At 38.2% G+C, this 12,529-nt stretch overlaps 1 protein-coding gene across 2 annotated transcripts in view; it reads right to left on the bottom strand.

The window, feature by feature from the left end:
* Window positions 1-9,283: 9,283 nt before the first annotated feature.
* The window catches only part of stac (SH3 and cysteine rich domain), a 31,051-nt gene continuing 27,805 nt past the window's right edge, over window positions 9,284-12,529 (bottom strand). For both annotated transcript variants that reach the window (XM_061062715.1, XM_061062716.1), the window contains one exon: window positions 9,284-10,436. In XM_061062715.1, the coding sequence (XP_060918698.1) occupies window positions 10,338-10,436 (99 nt within the window). In that variant the 3' untranslated portion in view covers window positions 9,284-10,337. The remainder of the gene's footprint in view (window positions 10,437-12,529) is intronic.

Genomic DNA, 12,529 nt, shown 5'->3' with positions numbered 1-12,529 from the left:
AGTCAAATCACTAGAAAAAGTCTCTCTGAGGTTCTTAGGGCCTAGCACAATAACTTCAGTCTTGTCTGAGTTAAGTAGCGAAAAATTTCTGGTCATCCAGGTCCTAACGTCCTTAAGGCACGTTTCTAGCTGACATAACTGACTGGTACCATCGGGCTTCATTGATACATAAAGCTGAGTATCATCTGCATAACAATGAAACTGTATGGAGTGTTTCCTCATAATATTTCCCAGAGGAAGCATATATAATGTAAAGAGAATTGGTCCAAGCACTGAACCTTGTGGGACTCCATGGCAAACTTTAGTGTGCATAGAGGACTCATCATTAACATGTACAAACTGAGATCGGTCTGATAAGTAGGATTCAAACCAACTTAAAGCAGTCCCTGTAATTCCAAGCAAATGCTCCAGTCTGTACAACAGGATCCGATGGTCAATGGTGTCAAAAGCAGCACTAAGATCTAACAAGACGAGCACAGAGAGAAGTCCCCTGTCTGAGGCTAGAAGTAGATCGTTTGTAACTCTAACTAGTGCAGTCTCAGTGCTATGGTGGACTCTAAATCTCTAAATCCTGACTGGAACTCCTCAAATAAACTGTTGTCATGGAGAAAGTCACACAGCTGTTTAGCTACCACCTTCTCCAGGATCTTCGAGAAAAAAGGAAGGTTGGATATAGGCCTGTAATTAGCCAGAGTTCCTGAGTCCAAAGTAGGCTTTTTAAGTAGAGGTTTGATTACCGCTACTTTAAATGCCTGGGGTACATAGCCTGCCAGTAAAGACAAATTGATCATATCTAATATAGAGTTGCTAACTAAGGGAAAGACTTCCTTAAACAGCTTGGTTGGGATTGGGTCCAAAATACAGGTTGACGGTTTCGACGCAGAAAAAATGGAATATAGCTCTGAAAGGTCGATTGGAGAAAAACAGTCGAGACTAATATCTGGTCCTGGAACTGTCTCTGCCGCATCAGACGTATCCGCACCAGGTAAGGGCAGGAGGTTACCAATTTTGTCTCTGATGTCTAGAACTTTGTTGTTGAAAAAGCTCAGGAAGTCATTACTGCTGAGGGCTAGAGGAATACAAGGCTCAATGGAGCCATGACTCTCTGTCAGCCTGGCTACAGTGCTGAAAAGGTATCTAGGATTGCCTTTGTTTTCCTCGATTAGAGAGGAGTAGTAGGCAGCTCGGGCGTGACGTAGAGCCTTCATATATCTTCTATGACTATCCTGCCAAAAAAAATGAGATTCTACCGTTTTGGTCGAGCGCCATATTCTTTCAAAACATCTGATACAGAATAAGAAGCTGCTTTCTTATTTGAGGAGAGCAGGAGAAGAGTGACGCTGATGATCGTGGTCATGGTGGCCCTTTTTGAGTTTTGCTCTCCCTTTGTTGCTTTTTATACTGTTTTATAACTTGTGCTTTTTTCCTCTCTAACACATGTCTCAGCACCTAAATTGCTTAAGTGTGTTGGCACTTACAAAAGCCAAACACTGCATTTTTTTCCCTCTAAATTTTTATTAGACGTCAAGTAAGATTTTTCAAAAAATAAAATGCAGATTAAAATACCCAAAACATGTAAAAAATTAGTGTTCAGCTTATGTCATCATATAGGAGCAACCTTTCATGGTTGTGTTGTTACAATAAAATGTAACGTGTTCTTCCATCATTGTAAATGTCCTAGAAATCCCAAAATAATCCCAAAAAGTCCAAACCCTCGTGTCATTTTTCCAGAAACACACACATTACTTTTAGTGTGGGAATCATAAACAATCCTTCTGCAGGCTCCTTATTGCAAACAGCAGGGACTGTGGGAGTGTGATGATGCAGTTGGAGAACGTGTTTTGATGTCACTCTGCATGCTTTGTGGTTTTACGTGCAAGTGCTATGAAACAAGTAAAGCGTAGTGAGAATCTGTGAATCCTCTTGTCATTAGATTTGTTGTTCTTTTCATTACGTTCGATGAATTCCATCCTTTTAAACATCAAACAACATCAATTTAAGAACCAAGACTTTTTTTCTGTTTTTTCTGCTCTTGGTTTTAAACATGACTTTGATCTTTGGAAGTTGTATTCTCACTTTCACAAATTACAAATTGAATGAGTTTGTTGTTTTTTTAAGGGGGGGATTTAAACAATTGTCTTACTAACTTTGATGTAGTTAGTTTAAGATTAGAGCTAACTAAACTAGACTAGATTTCTTCCTGGGGTTTGCTGTAGTCTAACTTCTTCTAGTATGAACTTATTGAAACTTTGCACATCTATGCTTTCAAAGAAGCTCGTCAAACACCGGGTTCTGGTATCAAAACAACTTTTTTTAAAAACCATTTCATAAATAAAATTATTCTCATGACACTCATGGTACACAAGAGATTGATGGGAAACTTGTTATTTTTGATTATTTTCAGTCTTCAACCAAAATATTGGCATTTAAATGAGAAATTCAAGCTGAAGATAAATAAATAACAGTTCATCCACAGAAGACTTTCTCTCCATGTAACATGAAATAATTCACTACTGACCAAAGAGGTGGAATGACCTAAAATAACCCTTTGGGAGGAGGAGGATGAGACATACAAGATCAGACCTGTGAGCCAGCGACAGTAAGGTGGACAAGCTGGGAGGCAGTCACCAACAGGGCCCTAACCTGGCTGTAAAGCAGCTTTGACCCAGGGCCTGTACTGGCTCCATGACCAAGTGCTCAAACTGGCAGAGGTGATGGAGAAATGTAGGCTTGATTTGAAGCCAACAGAACCAGCCCATCATCCTCCAAACCAGAAAAACGCTGCATCGGGAAAGGAGCTAAAGCGAAAAAACATCAATCAAAGATCTACATCTACAACTTCACTGCGGTCATCAATAAAAGACCCTTAGGAAAGGGATCTAGACTGCTTTTCCGGGCCACATGAAGCTACCCAGTCTACTGACAAAGATCAATAACAGACAAAAATGGACATTTGATGTTTAACAGAACTGTATTGACTTAATATTTACAATAGTTACAAAATAAGATGGGTAGAGGGATAGAAAAGGAGCGGGTAAGGGGGGTAAGGGGATCCACCATTTGCTCTTTTTCTTCCCCTTTCTTCTGTCTTCCTTTGGTTCATTTTCCTTTATTCATCTTCTTTATCCTTCTCCTTGTTGTTTTTATTGAGCTCTGTCTCAGCTTCTGAAAAGAGAGAGAGGAACATATTTTGCAGTACATATAAAAGTCATTCTAAATAATTTGTGGGCGTAAGCTGTTAAAGTTCAACACTCCATTTAAAAAATAAATAAATGTCGAGCTGAGGCGGCAGACCTGTAGGTGGTCTCTAGGAATAGGCTCTGCTCTGGAGCATCAGATGGGTCATCTTTTTGTTCAGCCTCCTCTTTGAGCCGGCTCACTTCTTTCTTCTTTCCTTCAGGCAGATGAATCTGCTTTTTTAGAGCTTTATTTTGTTCAGTCAGAGACTTGTTCTCAGTTTTTGCAAAGTTCAAAGCCTCTCTGAGTTCCAGCACAACCGGGCAGGTATAGAGCTGGGCCTGCGTCAGCTTCACAACCACTGGCCTGTTCAAGCAATAAAAAGCAGCAGCAAACTGCAATGGCCAAAATCCCTGAAAGATACCAACATATTTTTTTAAAATGTTCTTGTATTGCATTGTATACAAGTGAAACTACTTATTCACACATATCACTACTGTCCATCTGCAGCATTCCCTGGAGTATACTCTTCAACAGAGGGACAACTTGAATCATAAATACTCTACCACAACAGTTATGATCAAAAGTTTCACCATATTCTTTTAAGGTAATTATAAAAATGTTATTCTTCCACATCTATTTTTCCTTGTCAAGGAAAGTTAAGGAAAAGATATGAAGAAATAAAAGCAATTCTGTTCATTTTATATTTAAAGACCTTACCAAGTTTGGGTCCATGTCAGCAGAGTGATGAATTTAAATAAAAAGAATAAAGTTAGGCAGTGAGGATCACAGCAGGACTTGGAATACTTGAAACTGTATCCCAGTCTCAATTAATAACAACTTTCTGATTGTTTTGTGCCAAATGTCAGAGAGACAGGCCGTTCTCAACGTGTGTTCTGGATTCTCAAAATTTAAAAAAATGCTCTTTATAGCATTTTCCAACTGCTATTACTAAAATAAAAGGCTAATTTTGCTAATGTTTAAGCACAAGCTTTAAGTAACAGTGCAGAAGAACAAAAGGTTAAACCTAGTTTAAATTGATTTAGATCTAGCATCATCTGGCATTTACTGTTTTTTTTTTTACTGTTCCTGTTGAATACTGCAACCATTGTCATCGCAACCTGTCTGTTCCACTAATGAAGGAACTCAGAGGACAGAAACACTGTCAAATAAATACATCCCAAAGAAGTTTAAAAGTAGCAACTGGTGTGAGTTCACTTCTTTTACATATAGCCTATATGCTACTATTCTGCACACTGTACAACTTGCAATCTCTGTGAAGCAGACTTTGCTGTTTTTCCACCGTGTGATTTTAAATATTGTTTTTTTTTCTTTATGTCATGCTGTGGTGTCTGCTGACCTTGATCTCAGATTGATCAGACAGCCTGCAGCAGTTCGTCTTTCTCTTTACTGCAGACTTCATCCACCAGCTTTGCAATTTTGTCCTTTAAGTGAAATAATTCACAAATATATCAAGGAAAACTTATCAAAGATAGGTGAATCTTATTTTCTTTTCTTTTTTACATCAATAACAGGTACATCTGTTTGATTCAGTATGTTTCTAAATCAATAACACTAAATTCTCCTAAAAAAAATAAAAAAAATGCAGAACACACAATGTAGCTCAATATAAAGATGACATGCTAACATGACTTGGATAACTGTATGCAGTTGGCGTTATGAACACAGACTGAACTGCCCTTTATTCAAATTCTTACCTTGGAGCTGTCTTTCCCCATTTTATCCTTTACTTTGGTCACGAGTGACTTACAGCCACCACAGAGATCTTGCAAACCTTTTACCTCCAAAATCTAATGCAAAACAAGTTTGGTTATTGAGTCTCTCTTTATCTAATACAATTACTTATTTTCAAGTATGCTTGTCATACTGTATTTTCTCACCTCCTCTGCATGATGGCCACCTCTCTTGTCTTTCAACTTCAACTCCTCTTCATTTTTATCCTCCATGGACTTAACGACAACTGAAAAATCAAATACATTCTAACAATTAAGAAAAATATATTGGAAATTGGAGCTGTAACTTGTTGTTTACTTACTTGCAGAGAGCAGGAGTAAAGCGATGTTGAAGGCAGGACTCGTCATCGTTCTCATTGTTTCATCAGTGCTGCTTCAGCTGTTCCCTCTCTGTTTGTAGTTTTCTTCACCACAAAACATATCAGCACTTAACTCACCACAGCAATGGCACTCGAGCCTCAAACTGCAATTTTTTTTTTAAATTGCAATTACAAGCAACTTGCTATTATCCCTTGATCACTCCCCCCCTCTCCCTTCAAAAACTATTTTAACATCAAGCATATCCTGATTTAACACAGGGACACTCTTGTGAATGAAAACATGTCTTAACACAAACATAAATACTAAGTTTTCTGAGATATCCTGAAAATGTTTGCACAAGTAAAACAAGTCAGTGTTATCCAGGCCTTTTGTTTTGTGTGAGGCATCATGTTGGGCAACAAATTACCTTGAGTTATTTTCAGGTAAAAAGCATTATTATGTATTTTAAAATGTTCATGGGCTTTGCATGAAATCGACAGATGAAGGAGTACCAACTAATATCTGTCACAGCAGACTCTACCCATTCAAATATGAAACCCTCCTCTGTTATAGGACAGCCACTGATCTTGAAGAATAAACTCAGGTGAACAAGTAAACCCGACACCCCTATTTGAGTTCTCCATAAGACAATTCTTTCTTCTTTTCTTGGAAAATCTGCCTTTTGTTTTCAAAAGCAACATTTCACCAGTCACCCCACAAATGCCAGGAAAACAAACTTGAAGTAACCTCTTCCAACTGCATGTTGTTGTCACTCAAGGCGTGGCAACTTAACAGTTCTGCCAAAGGAAAGTCAAAGCTTGAGCCAAAGGCAACTGAACTTGGTTGAAGGTCTTGAAGACGTTACACCTCTCCTCCTTAAGGCTTCTTCAGTTCTTAAACTCACTGATGGACGGAGCTATAAATGTAAGCATCTGTGAATCATTAGCATGCTTATGATCAAGGATGACTCGTTACATCTTCAAGAACTTCAACCAAGTCCAGTTGCCTTTGGATCAAGCTTGGAATTTACCATGACCTAGATGACTGAGAACCTAAACAGACAGCTCTGCCAAAGATTTCTAAAAGTGTATATGGTTAAAGCATTAGTGTATACCCTGCTAAAAAGGCAATCCTACCAACATTTTTATCAAAGCTAAAGTCTCCTGAGTTCTCAATGTGGAAAGACAAAAAGATTGTGATGTTATCACTGCAACTGTATGTCTACGTCAAAGATGTCTGTGCACCACAAACAACACGATGTGCTCACATTATCATGTCTTTTGAGTCATTGAAGAAGCAGCATTAGCCTTTGGAGCCAATGAACTAGTGCCATAAACATTCATTTTTTAAACGGCCTCCAGGCAGTGACTGTGCTTATCTGCTTCTCAGTAAACATTTTCCAAAAGAGTCTTCCTCCTTACATCATGTTGTAAGGTGAGGGTCCGATGTGTGGTGGATGGATCACTCTAGTTAAGAGAAACAGAAGGATGGAGACGGATAACTTTCTCAGCAGCACTTTACTGTCATCCACATTGTTCTGCTACACAACAACCAACACTTCCTTGTTTCTCATCACAAGTCCCCGTCGTTAGCCAATCAGAGGTTAGGATGATTAAACTCAAGGCAAACATTATGACAAACACAGAAGTAGATTCAATATAATTTGGTCACAGTTACTAGGTGCTACTGCAAACATTAAAACATGTAAGTATATCAATAATAACTTTGTAAACTCAAATATGTAAATAGTTCACTGTATAAATGTTAATTTATTTTTAACTTAAACTTAAATACATGAATTAACTCAAATATATGAATTTACTTCACTTTTAAATCTTACAATGTTATTGTGAAATTTATGGTCCAGCTTAGAGTAAAAAAAGACTATAGAGCGACGTACCCCTGAAGAGGAGAATGTCTTGTGTTTGATAAAGTTGCTAATGTAGAAACCTGTTTAGGGTAGCTACTTTAAGCATATCTGACCTCCAGTACATAAATGGTCAACTCTGACCATTTCAAAACGGTTCTCAACAGTGACTGTGTTCACTTCTTAAACATAGCAGCAACACATAATTGGAGCTTGTTTGTGGGTGTTACTTCGTCCAAGTGAGACTGGTGCGGTCACGATTGCCGAAGCACACCTCTCCAAAGTGTGCCAAAGCCAAGGAAGTGTAGCTTTAACTTGTTGAGAGTTGAGCAAACAACACCAAACAACAACTTTCTGCCTCCTTCCTGTTTCACACCATAGAAACTAATTGTTCATGTGTGCACTCTTTCACACACACAGTTGCTTTGAGAGCAAACACAGAGCAAAACAAGATGCCACCTGATCACATCCAAAATCCATTCTCTTGAAGTTCTCTTTTGACCAATTGTTTGTACAGTAATATTGGTTAGTGCAGGCTCAGCTCTAAGTTGGGTCTACTGTTATTCTCCATTTCTTCTTAACCTTAAGTTTTTGACTTTTTTGAACGTTGTTCAAATCTGTACATTTGTATTCAAAGTTTTATATCAAAAGTCAGATTTACTTGTTTGTCTTATTTTTTTGTCAATCCCATGAAATGTATATTTTAATTGAAAGAATTCCTCTATGTTATTGATTGTGCACAAAAAAAATACTCAGAAACTTTAATGACAAAAACATATGTTTGAACCTTATCCATGTCCATGACAAATTGATAGTCAGTATTTGTTGTTCTTATTTTTAGAATATTTTCTTTTGCCTGTTTAAAAAGAAGTTTAAAAGTAGCAACTGGTGTGAGTTCACTTCTTTTACATATAGCCTATATGCTACTATTCTGCACACTGTACAACTTGCAATCTCTGTGAAGCAGACTTTGCTGTTTTTCCACCGTGTGATTTTAAATATTGTTATTTTTTTCTTTATGTCATGCTGTGGTGTCTGCTGGCCTCGATTCATTTCTGCACTTTAATGGGACATCTAATATCAGGTTAGTTTCTGTGGTATTGTTTGACCTTTTATACGTCCTCTTTGTGTAGTTTCAGAGAAGTCATTACAGGTTTATACAACACAAACAGACACAAACACACACACACACACACACACACAAAAGGACAAAATGTGCATGTGCAAATGTGACTTTCAGACATACAATATTATTTTATTTTTAAAAGTCAATCTCTATTCAATAAGACATAATAACTTAATCAAACTGGATCCAGTTCTTATATTTATTATTCGCTCCCTTGCTCAGACGCTGTTGTACACTTGGATCATTGCTGTACTGGTCAGTAACAAATGATGAGGCTGTAACTCTAACAAACCAACAGGTGGTGCTAGAGTCAAATATCTGAGGCCAGATGGCGCCGTGCAGTGAGCCTGATCTATTAGGACCATGTACAGATGCATACATTGACAAATGTATGTGATTGTATCAGCTCCTATAGATAGTCTGCTTCTCCAGGAGTGATTGAAACATGCTAGCAGATGCTTTATATCGCTGTGAAATCATCTCTGTCAGGGTGGGCTGCAGATTGTCAGGAAGATACAACAAATTGAAACCAGCAAAGCGACCTTATTTTGATTTGATTTTTACAATATGTGTGATGCTCAGTTCATTATAAGGAATATAACGTTTGTATTTAAAGTTCAGGACCAATGTAAAGACAATAAATCTCTATGTTTTTTTTATAGTTAACATAATGCTTCAGACCTCAGTGCTGGTAGGAAACAGGATTTGTTTATACAATTTAAAAAACTGAGACAAATTATAATGTTTTCACTCAACTAAATCACATCACAACATGAGCTACTGCATGACTAACTACTTATTTAACGGAGGAGACACTGAGAAACACAAATGATCACAATACACTTGTGTTGTGATAAAGAAGACGTTTTATTCTTATATGCACAGTATGTACAAAGAAGGATTCTTGGAAATTGAACAGAGGCAAGTTTCAGTGCAGAGCAACTTTAAAAAGAATGTCTACGTTAATGCAACACCTTTCCATAATGCATCTGAGCGAGAATCTGACTGTGCTGAGAAAAGAGGAAGACCACACAAGTGACAAGAAATACAGTTAACAGGAAACTAACGTTTTTTCGTGCATCATGTTTTCACAGGTCATTCCCATCAGACCACATGACCATCCTCTAATTACATCATAGCTGCATCTTTTGCTGCTAAATGTTTGATGAAAACGACAACGGAGAAACTAAATGAAATCATTAAAACAACAACGACATTTTCAATCCAATTTAGACAAGTGTGATTCTGCAACACGGAGACACTTCAATTTGGTAGATAAGTTTTGCGTCCTCTGAAACGCAGATCTTACCAGTTTCTGATTCCTATGACAGTGAAAAACATATTCACATCTTCTTGAAGTATAATCCCAGAATGCAACAGACTCTCTTAACCTGGGTAGGATTAGGATGATATTTCTGGAAGACCGCTGAGAATCTGAAGCCTTTGATTGTGTCAAACTCCCCCCTGAAAGTCTCCTGCTGCGAATGATGAGTGTTTGCTGTTTCCCACCTGCGTTTTGGTTCTGTCATAGGACTGAAACTGAACACTAGAGGTTATACTATAAGGTTTTTTTTAATACATCTTAAGGGAGATTTGAGGCTTCAAAATGTGCAAATGTTCATATATGCTAATGCTGCTTACTCGTCACTATTTTCTGGAGTCAGGGTTTAGCATGAAAAAGTAATGTGTGAACATTTAAGGGAGGAGTGTCACAGCATGTACTGACATTTTGAAATAAATCTTTGCAACTATTGATGGTTTCCTGTTCTTTGGCGTAGACAGCTCTACTCTCAAAAAACAAACAGCTTGTAGCAGAATAAAACTAAAGAGGATAACATACACACATGATCATTAAATCAAATCCAGTGAAACAGAGATCTCCTGTCTGTCAGTCTGTTGTCTCAGCATCTCTCTCTGTATTAAGAAGGTGTGAGGAAGGTACAGAGATTCCGACCAACAGCAAAGTCTTTATAGCCAGCATCACAGTAAAGTCCAAACCCTTAAAGGCCAACTCCCTCACAGTTTTCTCTTAAGGTTCAGTTTCTCCTCGTCTGACCTCCAGGAGGCCGACCCTTCCTCTCTCTCTCTCTCTATTAGCTCTCTTTCGAGTGTCTCAGATGATTTCCAGAACGTCACAGGGTACAAAGCCTCTTTTCTTTCCGCTCGCCACTCTGATGAAGCCGCCATGTTCACCCTCACTGCCCACACATATCTGAAAGGGAAAAGGGAAAATGACACTTTAATGTGAAAATAACCGAAACGGAAGTATAGCTGACCACTTACTCCTCACCTGAACATCTAAAATAAAAAGTCTATTTCCCTTAAATGGCCAATAACTATAAAAATAAAATATCAAAATATCAAAAAGAGAGCAATGTGTCGGGCGGACTCTTTATCAAAAATGTCATCCTGCTTTCTTTGAACAGTCAAATTGATCACTCCTTGAGACTCTTAAGCGCAGAAATGAAAAGTTAAAAAGTCTGTTTCTTTAAATCACATCATCTGACATGTACCCTGCAGCAGTTTCAGACAAAGAATATAACTGAAATTATATCAACACTGAAGGTATTTCGCTTTTGCAGGTCACAAATAGCCATCGTATTCATTTCAGTCTGTTTCATATTCAGCTTAAAACTCCTCAGGAGTAAACAGGAAATTAAACATGCAATGAACTATTGCACAAGGTTGTAAATAGCCTTTTTTTATATGAGTAGTTGTTTGATGGGGGCGTATTATAATCATTTTACCAACAAATTGCATAGCACCCCGTCATAATACCTATACTGCCCTTCATGTTTAGATGGCATATTAGCACTTGTACTATTGGAGCTGTAAATAAAAAGGCTGACTTACAAAGTATCATGTCACATACTCTATACAGTGTGAATGTACCTTCCAAGACAGGAAGTGTGGGGCGTTTCTGGGTGATAAAACATATTTTCAAGTAAAAAGAGATCAAACCTTTGCTTCTTTCCAGCTCTTTATTTCACTTATTGGCCCTCAATAGGACTAAACAATGTGTCTGCATGTTTGCTTTAAGCTGTCTGTAACATCTTCCTCTGGTTTTATTGTGACTGGAAAATAAAGGCAGCAGGTCATGCACTCTTCTTGTTTTCAGTGGTTTCATCTCCACTGGGGCTGGCCTGTTTTAAGTGTCCTCTGGGTCCAAACATGCCCTGGAAAGCATTGTGGGAAAAAAGGAGGGTCTGATCCAAGTACAGCCATTACACCAAAATGGTAATTTAATGATAACTCTTCAGAGGGAACCTCTGTCAGTTAGCTTCAGTGGAGCTTTTTGGTGGGAGCGAGGGAAGAATTACTGTAGGTGAGAGGCGATATGGGAGCTAAAGGCGGTAATAAGATGTCTGGAGAGCTGCTGGGTAATGTGAATCTGATGGGTGCTAATAGCTCAAGTGGGATCATGAATTACACAGACGTGTGTACTGTAGATATTTTAATTTCCTCACTAAAGGTCATCGCTTCCTCTACCTATGATGGTGAAAATATTTGTGGACTGAATGCTGCTCATGTGTAGTACAAATATTCCCTCACATGTTATGCCTTTGTGGCTTCAAAAGAAGGTATCCAAACTAAAATCATAGCAATATATTATAAACTAAAGTAACCAGCTTTATTACTTTATCATAAGTAAGACTGTCAGGTATTTTCAGGTATTTTCTGGCAGGTTATCGACTTCTTGAAAATCTCTTGCTCCCTTCAGACTCCAAGCAGCTAGTATTGAAATTTGTGAATCGATTTCCATTTGGTCTCTTCTGATCATATCAGGCAAGCCTCGGCCAAGCTAGTTTTCAAAAGAGGCAATGTAAAGGGTTCACTGTTGACCTTTTAACTCACTCTACAGGTTAATCCATAAGAGGATGCATAGACTGCATAGCTCCAAACCAAAAACTGCATCTTTCCAACATTGTCTTCTAAATGGAACAGGTGTTGCTCATCTTTGGATGCTCTGCAGGGATGTTTAAGCTGACTAATGATATGCAGATTGCTCTGCATTTTGGAACACTGGTTGCTAAAAAAACGTATCCTCATCTGTCTTCATCACCCTGCTTTTGCACTGGCTAAAGGACATGTTGTCTGATATACAAAGTGCAAGTCTGCACAAACCTACAAAAGGTAAATCTGACAGACTTTGGGGACCTTTCTTGGCACAGTGTCAAATTAAAGAAAAAAGAGAAAGCTACGCACACCCTTAATAAAGTTGCTCATTTGGAGCTGAACAGTGTGCGTCTTTTTTCTCTTTTCACAGTGTCACATTAACCAACATCATAGAGACCCTAACCCCCT

The sequence above is a fragment of the Labrus mixtus genome, chromosome 18, assembly GCF_963584025.1.
Source record: "Labrus mixtus chromosome 18, fLabMix1.1, whole genome shotgun sequence".
In the NCBI taxonomy this organism is placed as follows: Eukaryota; Metazoa; Chordata; class Actinopteri; order Labriformes; family Labridae; genus Labrus; species Labrus mixtus.
Note: the sequence above shows the minus strand (reverse complement) of the source record. Positions and strands in the feature narration are given on the sequence as shown.